This window comes from Brachionichthys hirsutus, unplaced genomic scaffold, assembly GCF_040956055.1.
Source record: "Brachionichthys hirsutus isolate HB-005 unplaced genomic scaffold, CSIRO-AGI_Bhir_v1 contig_1063, whole genome shotgun sequence".
In the NCBI taxonomy this organism is placed as follows: domain Eukaryota; kingdom Metazoa; phylum Chordata; class Actinopteri; order Lophiiformes; family Brachionichthyidae; genus Brachionichthys; species Brachionichthys hirsutus.
The window spans coordinates 84,738-93,940 of record NW_027180542.1 but is presented as its reverse complement, the minus strand read 5'-3'; the positions used below and the strand labels follow the sequence as shown (position 1 = coordinate 93,940).

The window sequence follows — 9,203 nt, the reverse complement described above, 5'->3', positions numbered from 1 at the left end:
CAAAGATTAGCCAATCCACTGTTATTGGTGAGGAGGTAAGAGGTGACTAAAAACTGCTTAGAATGAGTCGAGGATAGAATAACATCTGACATCACATCCTCTGGCATGTGTTCAATCGTTTTATTCTGCTTAACTGGCAGGGTGTTCAAGATGTCCCTCTTCCAAGCAACAATTGTCCGTTCCTTCTTGGGGATCCTGAGACATTCCGTGGCCAGACGAGATATGTCATCCCTCCGGGGGAACACTGTGTCTACTCTTCGGTCCTCTTCCTGTTGACGCTGCAAGGAACACCTGCAATGGGAAGCAGCCAGAAGGCGTCCTAATAAGATGTCTGAACCATGTAAATGAGATATTTCAATGATTTACTGTGAACTGCATCTTGTCTTTGAGGCTGAGCCCAGCGACTATATGGAGGATGCCTGTTTCAGCGTCCTGTATCCACCATCTCGTCCCTCTAGACCCAACCCAGAGATCATGACTTGTCAATCTGGAGCTTTGCCTTCCGGCTCGGCTCTATCTTCTCCACAATGGTACAATAACACGCCAGCATTATGATTGCTGCTGCTGCTTCGAACCCACTGGTGTGTCTCGTGTTTCGTTTTCTTGCAAGTCAAGCTTAAGACACAGAAATATTGCAATATCTTATCTTGAGCTTGAACTCGGATGCTAACTTTCATCCTCACTGAGCGAAAGTTTCCAGGATCTCTTCTGGATCATCATCAGAATTGATCATCTGTTCCAGGTAACATTCCCAAGATGTTCTGAAAATGTCATCAAGATACGTCTGGATCTTTTTGAGTTATGTTGCTAAAGGACAGGCAGACAGACAGACAGACAGACAGACAAACAAAGACCCCCACCTCGGCAAACATAATAATAAACGATTACCAAGACTGATTCCGTATTTGAAATGCTCCTAAAACCTATAAACAGAAAATTATATTTAGATTAGAATAGAAAGCCTTCATTGTCTTTGCATAGTGGATATACAAAGAGATTAAAGGTTCAAACAATGATTGGATGATTTATTTATGAGTGAGCAGCACCTTAAGCTACTTTTACTGAAGCATTTAATCACCGACTATAAACGAGAAATGAGAAACAGGAACTTCCTTTACTCCAGTGTAATCATTTATTTGAGGTAATAAAGACTGATGTTTCAGCAAACAACCATTTTCAGGTCAGGCCAACCTGAACCTCCAGTCAACTGACAATTTAACTCGGACATACTCAAAAGTTAAACTCATGGCAGCATTCCTAAAATGAGGATATCTGAAGCTTCAATATAAAGTAGGAAATGAAAAAAACACCTTTGGAATGAGGCACATGATTATTTACAAATTTACACCCACCATGATTTGGCATCCTGTCGCATTACATGCAAGTCAACAAACATAAATACAGAAACTTTGCTGAAGAAAAGAATTCAATAAAGAGACTGTTGAAAGTACGTAAATAATGGGTATTTAAAAAATAATGTACAGTTTATGCATTATATGCAAGCAATATAATAGGAAAATGGAACGTGCAAATGATAAACTGGGAGCTAATCTGGAAACGGCGTTTTAATCTAATGAATTTGTAAATTGCAGTGCGTCTCCATTGATTTGGCTAATTTCTTGAAACAGAAATTACCTTCTAAAAACGCTAAGATCCTACAATTTTCTTGTTCTAGGTTTTAGGAGCATTTCAAATACTGAATCAGTCTTGGTAATCAATTATTACATTTGCCGAGGTGGGGGTTAGGAAATCACCAGCAATGGTTTGTCTGTCTGTCTGTCGTTTAGCAACATAACTCAAAAAGATACAGACGGATCTTAATAAAGTTTTCAGAAGATGTTGGGAATATCACCAGGAATAGATGATTAATGATGATCCAGAAGAGATCTTGGATTGTGGATCACTTTGAAATTCCCATTAACATTCCACAAATTAGCAGCACATGTATAGAAATGTATCGGCAAGTATTTTTTTTTACTATTTTGTAAGAAGGTTCCATTAAGACCTTATTTTCCCAAAAAATTATGTTTTTTTCTGCCAATTATTTCATGGTTGAGGCTTCAAAGGGTTCTCACAGTTGGAAAATGGAGGAGGGCCCTGGTGACACAACAGGTTGGCTGTCTGTGCTTCTCATAGGAAGAGGGCTTTCAGGAACAGATGATGAACACCTGCTGTGGGTGAGGAAAGTACAGATGGAAAAAACCTACCGCGTGGCATCCCCTGAATTATGAGCAAAACAAATGACACGCTCAGTGATTCATTATCACACATCAAATATCCACTTCTATATTTGACTTCAAACACAGGCTTTCATGATAAAGCCTCCAACTTGCACGGATGAAAACACGGCTGGGACAATGATACCCTGAGACAGGAACAGTTTAACAATCAAGATGAAACTCCTGAATGTATGCTTCTATTTATCATATGATGGTTTGGTGTTTTGGGAAAATAATATATGTTTGGAATAAGCAGCCAGAAGCAGGTTCGCTTGTTTACTGGACTAGAAAGATGATTGAAAAGCAAACCAGCCTGCTAAGTAACAGTTGCAGCTACTTAGGTCATTTATTTCTGCATGCTAGGGCCCCTATGCATGTGGTTGTTTCAAGAGGCTGTTGTACAAGGGCACATGTGTAAAACTCAAGGCCCGGGGGCCAAATGTGGCCCTCCAAGTCATTTTTTGTGGCCCGTGAGCGCTGTATGCAGACATTTGTTTTTGTAAAATGCTGCATCTCACACATGTTCTTAACAGCCCACGTTTGTTGGTTGTTCTGCAGTTCTGCTCCTCTCAACTGTGACAAAAGAGTTTTGAACAAAGTTAATGCCATAACTTGTATGATATTTTTCTTTATTTATTGTTTTATAGTATTTACTTGATTGATTATTGATCGATGGAGGAGTGTGGTTTTCTTAACCTGATCAATTAAAAGGATTTATGTTATAATAACAGCAATAATCTATCCATATATTTTTTACAACTATACAATTGAATATGCAACGTTTGTAACTTAAGTAGTGAAATGATCAAACGGAAAAATTCAGCAACATGTCAATAACAATAGCAACACGCGGCAGTCAGGAAATCAATAATCTGCTGGAGGTGACTATTGAAAGTTATTTGAACTTTTTTTTTTTTCCAGCATGTGCTGACATGTTGATCCCGGCGACATATGGATCAGGATCAGCACTGGACAGCTCCATAGGTAGTATATATATATATGGAGCTGTCCAGTGCTGATCCTGAAAGTGACGTCTTTTCCGCAGCATTGACTCGGGGAATGTTCTTTATCTATCCCACTTCTGTTTGAATTTTTTGGTTTGTGCATGTCCATGACAAGACAAGGTGGTGGCTTTTTGGTTTTGCTTTGATTTTGTATCGATTATCTTTGTTCCTGCGTGATGATTGCATTTGAATGGAACTTTTCACATTATTAGATGTGTTAATTTATTCCCATCACAAACTTTGGTTCATACTTATGATTTTTCTTATTTACAGTTTGGCTTTATCTCTAACAATATTTAAGTTACAACTTTTTAAAAATGAGTTTGACAGCCCTGTGCTAGGGTGTAAATGTGATTTTGTTGTGTGTTTGCAGTGTTACAATGACAATAATAAAAGGCTTGCTTTCTTTCTTTCTTTCTTTCTTTCTTTCTTAACAAGACACACATGTTTCATTTTTCCTTTCATTTTGATTGCAAGACAAACTGTGCTTCCTTTTGCATCTCTAAATAGAGACCTTCATGGATGTCCTTAAGGTAGACGTAATGGCAAAAGCTGCCATGAGAAGTAGCAAAGTAGCACGCAATTCTCAGAATGCCAAAGGAAATGAGAGGCTTCGCCTTTCGCAGAATATTCCTGTGGTCTGAAGCGCTGTAATCTTCGGGGAAATTGCATGCTGTCTGAGTACCTGCAGACAAACACGAGCGTCAGACCAAGAAGGGCGCTGACAACCTAAACTACTGTTTAAACTTGCGTTGAGATGCTATTTTATTTTTAGGGATGGCTTCCTTTGATGAGCTCTATTTTTATCGTACCACTTGACACAAAGAGCCGCTTGGAGCCGGGACAGGATTTTGATTTGCTGTATTTTTAACTTCAGTCACGCCCGATTTAGAGTGTTTGAAGGTTGAAGCTATTGTGTGAGGCAGACAGGCTGAAGACTTGCAAGAGATGATAAGGGAACAGATACCAGGTGCAGACTGAGGATTAGGTTTGTGAGCGAAGCATGCATAAAGCATTGTTTGATGCAGCAAATGAACAATGCTGTGAGTGAGCATTAAATAGATTTGCGTCACGCAGCGCTGCCTGAATGGAGACATTTCTGCAACACCAAGACAAAGAAATGATGATAAATATTTGTTGTCTGTCTTCTATCAAACCGTTGATGGGCGTGAGATTAAATCCGTTTGAGTTCTTTAACACAGCGACGTGGCTATGAGGTGACTTTTAGCATACCGGCAATTACAAGGAGAACCATTTGTCAGTAGCGTGTTAGCATCCGTCGGAGCGCGTTAAAGGTACCCCAATTCATCATGGAGGTTAAGTATGAATTTCTGAACCCGATTTCCTGACTATTTATCCACCTGCTTTCAAAACATTTCACTCTTGCAGGCGGTATCCGAAGAAAAGTCGGTTGGGCTAAGTCCTGCACTGGTTATTTGTCATTTTCAGGTATTTCAGGTGTGTAATTCACCTTGAAGCCTCTAGGATTCTGAACTGTTTGCAGTGAATCCCCGGAATGCTTTCGCTCTGCATGGATACGGCCTCTGAACAGAGAGACCAGATGAGGAAATGACGCAATAGCATCGTATATATTCACCCGTTCTCTGCGTTTTAAGACAGCTCTTCTAAGGGGTCCATCCATCCATTGTCTTGTACAGCCGGTTCTTCGTCCTGTGGATCATTGGTCTGCTGGTGATATGTCAGCTGGCTACAAGTGAGGTGGTGTTGAGGTGGTGACACGAGAGGCCATGCAAACGGCTCAAAACGGAACCCGGAACCTTCTTGCTTTGAGGCAACAGCTCTGCTTACTGTGCTGCCCTGAAACAGGAACCCCATCTGTTCCTGTTTGTATTATGAATCAATTCTGTGTGTGTGTGTGTGTGGGAACCGGTGCCATTTACGCCGAGGCTCGTGGCTTTAACCCTTAAAGTTGATCTCAACAGGACCTTAATGATAAGTTACACAACTTAAAGAGCACAGAGGAGTCGTGTTATAGGTAAAAAAAAATATTTATTGACATTGTATAAAAATAGTTTCTAATATAATTCACAATTCTAAATTCAGCATATGAAATACACACACACACACACACACACACACACACACACACATACACGGACACAAACAGTCGACTAATTTTCTCCACAGCAGACAACAGAGTAACAAAACATCAGTAGACTCAATGCTTTAGGTACATTAAGACGGAAGTGCTTTCAAAGACTATGTACAATGTTATTTACATTATAAACAAATATAAACACACTCAAATCTGCTCTTTGAAAATTTCAAGCCATAAATATGGTTTTAAAAAAAAGTCCTGTCATTTTTCTCTTTTAAATAAGCAGTGGGCCCTTCAGTGACTGGAATGAAACACACGTACGGCCGAAATTCTCTCATAAATAAATAAATATATTCTGTGTTTGTTTGTTATTTTTTGACGGTGAGGAAGAAGTCACAGTAAGAATAAATATTCTTCTTTACAGTACTTGTCTCCAACTGAATTTTAAGACCTTCGTGAGGCACTGTATAAACACAAAGAGGAAAGAAACCAGCAGAGGAGGTTGCATTTGGGAAAGGCCCACGCTGCATTGCGGTTGTGCACTCAGGTGGGCGTGAACGAGCCGCCGTATTTGTACACAGTACAACACGCGGCGGAAGCAGAGGTCGTAGCGTAAGAGGTGGAGTCGTAGTAAACAGAATGCAGCGAGTCCAGTGTTTCAGGTTTAGTCGTTAGTTTGCACGGGTTCCTCTGTCACAGCTCTGAGGTTCTCCGGTTTCCCGTGACGTCGGATGAATAGAAGACGCGATAGTATTGGTTGTGAATGGCGTCGGCCCCTCTGATCGCACAAAAGGCGGCACAGAAAAGCCTTGTTCAAGTATTTTCAGGGTCCTCCCAAACAATCTCAGAGAAGGCACTTTGTGAAACTCACGCCGCTCGCCGGCGCCTCGCTGACGAGGGCGAGCGGAGGACGGTGTAGCGAGACGTCACACGGCTCGGACCGCCCGCTGGCCACGCGGCGGTGAGCACATGCGCATGTACAGGCACGCTCCCCGACAGACTGACGGACCCCGCCCCCCCCCCCCTGTCCAGATCAGAGTCCTACCAGGACAGACGCAGGTCGACGGTCTGGCTTGGACGGTGTCCCGGGTCGAGACATTTCCCGCTCGCCCCTCCTCGCCTCAGTGGCAAGTCTGCCAGTGCAGACCGGAGCGGACCTCCATCACCGAGCCACGGCCACGGGGGCGGGCAGGAAAGCTGCGGGCTCGTGGCTGATGCTGTGCAGCCTGATCTCGCCGCCGGCCTTCTCCGTCTGTGCTGCGGACAGAACGACCGAGGAGGACGCGCCCTGCATCCACGAGTGGTTGATGATGTCCTCGAAGGACGGGCGGTCAGCCGGCCGCAGACACAGGCACCACCTGACCAGCTGCTGACATTCTGGAGGAAAGACGGCAGCCGATGAGCACGGAGCGCTAAACCGGAGCACGAGCTTCTGCGCGCGCGTGAAGCCTGGAGTGTGACTCTACCTGCGGAGACTCTCCTCCGAAAGACGACCTGCCCGTTTGTGATCTCCTCATCGTGCTCAAATGGGATGTCGCCGCACACCATGTCATAGAGCAACACCCCCAGGGACCAGACGGTAGCAGAGCGCCCGTGATAGCGATGGTATTTGATCCACTCGGGGGGGCTGTACACTCTGGTGCCTGTCAGGTGTAAGGAAATACAGGAACACATTCACGAACGGAGCTCACATCGCTGCCCCCCCCCCTCGGGGAATATGTCAAACCAAACGTGTCAATAAGTGGGAAACGGTGAGCTGCTGCTCAGGTGCCAGGGAGCGTGACAGGCGGGGCGGGGGGCGGGGCGGGGGCAGACACGTGACTTTGTTTACAAACTTTGAGTTGTAAAATTCCCACTTGCTCCCGATAGAGGGCGACAAAGTAAAGGCAATACTAACAGGCTGATGGGTGTGGGTGGCAGGGGGGGGTCAGAGATTACACAACCAGGGAATTTCTGGTGAATTCTGATAACGCAAATCACGAGACTAAAAATAGCAATTTTTGTTTTTGTGAAAAAAAATAAAAATATATAGTGTACAAATAAAAAATAAAATGCCTCCCACTGGCGACTCACCGTCAAAGTCCGTGTAAATGGTGTCTTTCAGTAACGCTCCAGAGCCGAAGTCGATGAGCTTCATCTCCCCGGTTCGGAGGTCGATGAGGAGGTTCTCGTCCTTGATGTCCCGGTGCACGACGCCACAGGCGTGGCAGTGACGCACGGCCTCCAGCACCTGGCGGAAGAAGCTCCGCGCCAGCTCCTCCGCCAGGGCGCCTTTCTCCGTGATGAAGTCGAACAGGTCCTTGACGTTCTCGGGCCTCTCCATCACGATGATGAAGCTGTCCGCTCGCTCGAACCAGTCCAGCATCTTGATGACGCCGCGGAAGCCCGTGCAGACTTTCTTCAACAAGACGATCTCCATGGGAACCCGAGAGCCATTCGACTGTAAAAAAAAAAAAAAGATCAATAAATGAGAGACGCTCATCAATGGCCAATAAAGACCAGGCTGAATCCAGCTCATGATGGGGGGGGGGGGGGGGGGGTCTCCTTACCAGCTCGCCCCACTCGGAGATCCGGTCCTTGGCCACATGCTTGACGGCGACCTGGAGAAGAAGCAGAGGGAAGCCGCTTTAAACGTCAGCCCGGCCGCGCGTTACCGCGATGCCGCCGTTAATGCGGACACGACGCCTCCGTGCTCACCGAAGCTCCGTCGGCGACGCGCGTCCCCGAGTAGACGGTGCCGAAGCCGCCGCTGCCCAGAACCCCGCCGACCTGGTAGAGCTTCTCGAACGGCTCCCGGTCCTTCGCTGCAAACACAAACACAGCCGGTCACCGCCGGTAACGGCGCGGAGACGCCACAATGCTAAAGGAAAAACGCGCGCCGACGTGGACGCGCCATTGCTGCGGCGACGTCGCGCCGCCATGACAACAGGGAGGAAGAAGGGCGTCTCACCTTGGTGGACCTGGAGCTGGATCTTCGCCGGCATGTCGGCGGAGATGTGGGCCAGAGAATTGAGCTTGGACAGCAGCATTCCTTCCAGAATAAAATCACCAAAGTGCGCCGCTCGTTGTCGTCTTTATGAACGGGGTGCGTTCGTTATGGTGGCGCGGAGCTCCCGTCGAGGGTTAAGTCCAAAGCTGCGGCGACTCAAAACGGGGGTTAAGATCCTCTCATCGGGATGGAAGAAAAGCAGCAAAGATGGCTCCGGATTCCGCTGCGCTCCGTAAACACGAACGCCTCGACGTGGAACCGACGGGACAGACAGACGGACAAAGCGTAGCAACCGACGCTTCCGTCAGACACCGGCTCCTAGAAACGAGGGATCCGGGGCAGAGCGCTTATAGCGCAGTAGTAGGAGGGCGTTGCAGCACGCATGACGTCAGCCCAGGTACCGCCCCTTTCCGGTCTCTCCACCAATAGGACTGGATATTCGCGTTGCGAAACGCACGTCAATCACCCCCGCCAAAAAAAGAAGAAGGACAAAAAAAAAAAAAAGGCTCGTAACCGACACAGACGTGGCGGGAATAAAAACGCGCTAAAAACGTGAGAGACTGAATTAATAACGACACATTCGAGATAAAAGGAAATGTAAATTCAAAGGCAGCCCCGCCCCTCGTGTCCTCCCTTTGAGACGCGGTCGCTCTATTATTAATAGACTTTAACGCAGGACAGGAGTGCCGACTAAATGAAACTGTGTTGAATGGATTCATGATTTCAGCGTGTCTCATATTTACTTTGAGTTGCGTCTCTTCCTGCCGGCCACGCTTCAGCCTCCACACGGACGCCATTAAGACGAGAGGAAACGCAGTGCGGCGGGTCACTCGGCCTTCGCCGTGCTTTGTCTCTGACCTGATTACTTTCCCATTTAGCACTGATTATGGGCTGAAGTGAAGTCTGGCGCTGTGGTTTTTATTTGAGTCGCT

At 46.1% G+C, this 9,203-nt stretch overlaps 1 protein-coding gene across 1 annotated transcript; it reads right to left on the bottom strand.

Annotated features, from left to right (window-relative positions):
- Positions 1 to 5,220: 5,220 nt before the first annotated feature.
- LOC137915880 (serine/threonine-protein kinase pim-1-like) lies at positions 5,221 to 8,311 on the bottom strand. Its single transcript, XM_068759000.1, has 6 exons — positions 8,233 to 8,311; positions 7,980 to 8,086; positions 7,832 to 7,882; positions 7,356 to 7,722; positions 6,749 to 6,925; positions 5,221 to 6,659 (listed from the first exon to the last, which is right to left on the bottom strand). The coding sequence occupies exons 1-6, from the start codon at positions 8,309 to 8,311 to the stop codon at positions 6,445 to 6,447; spliced, it is 996 nt and encodes a 331-aa protein (XP_068615101.1). The 3' UTR covers positions 5,221 to 6,444.
- Between the last annotated feature and the right edge of the window lie 892 nt (positions 8,312 to 9,203).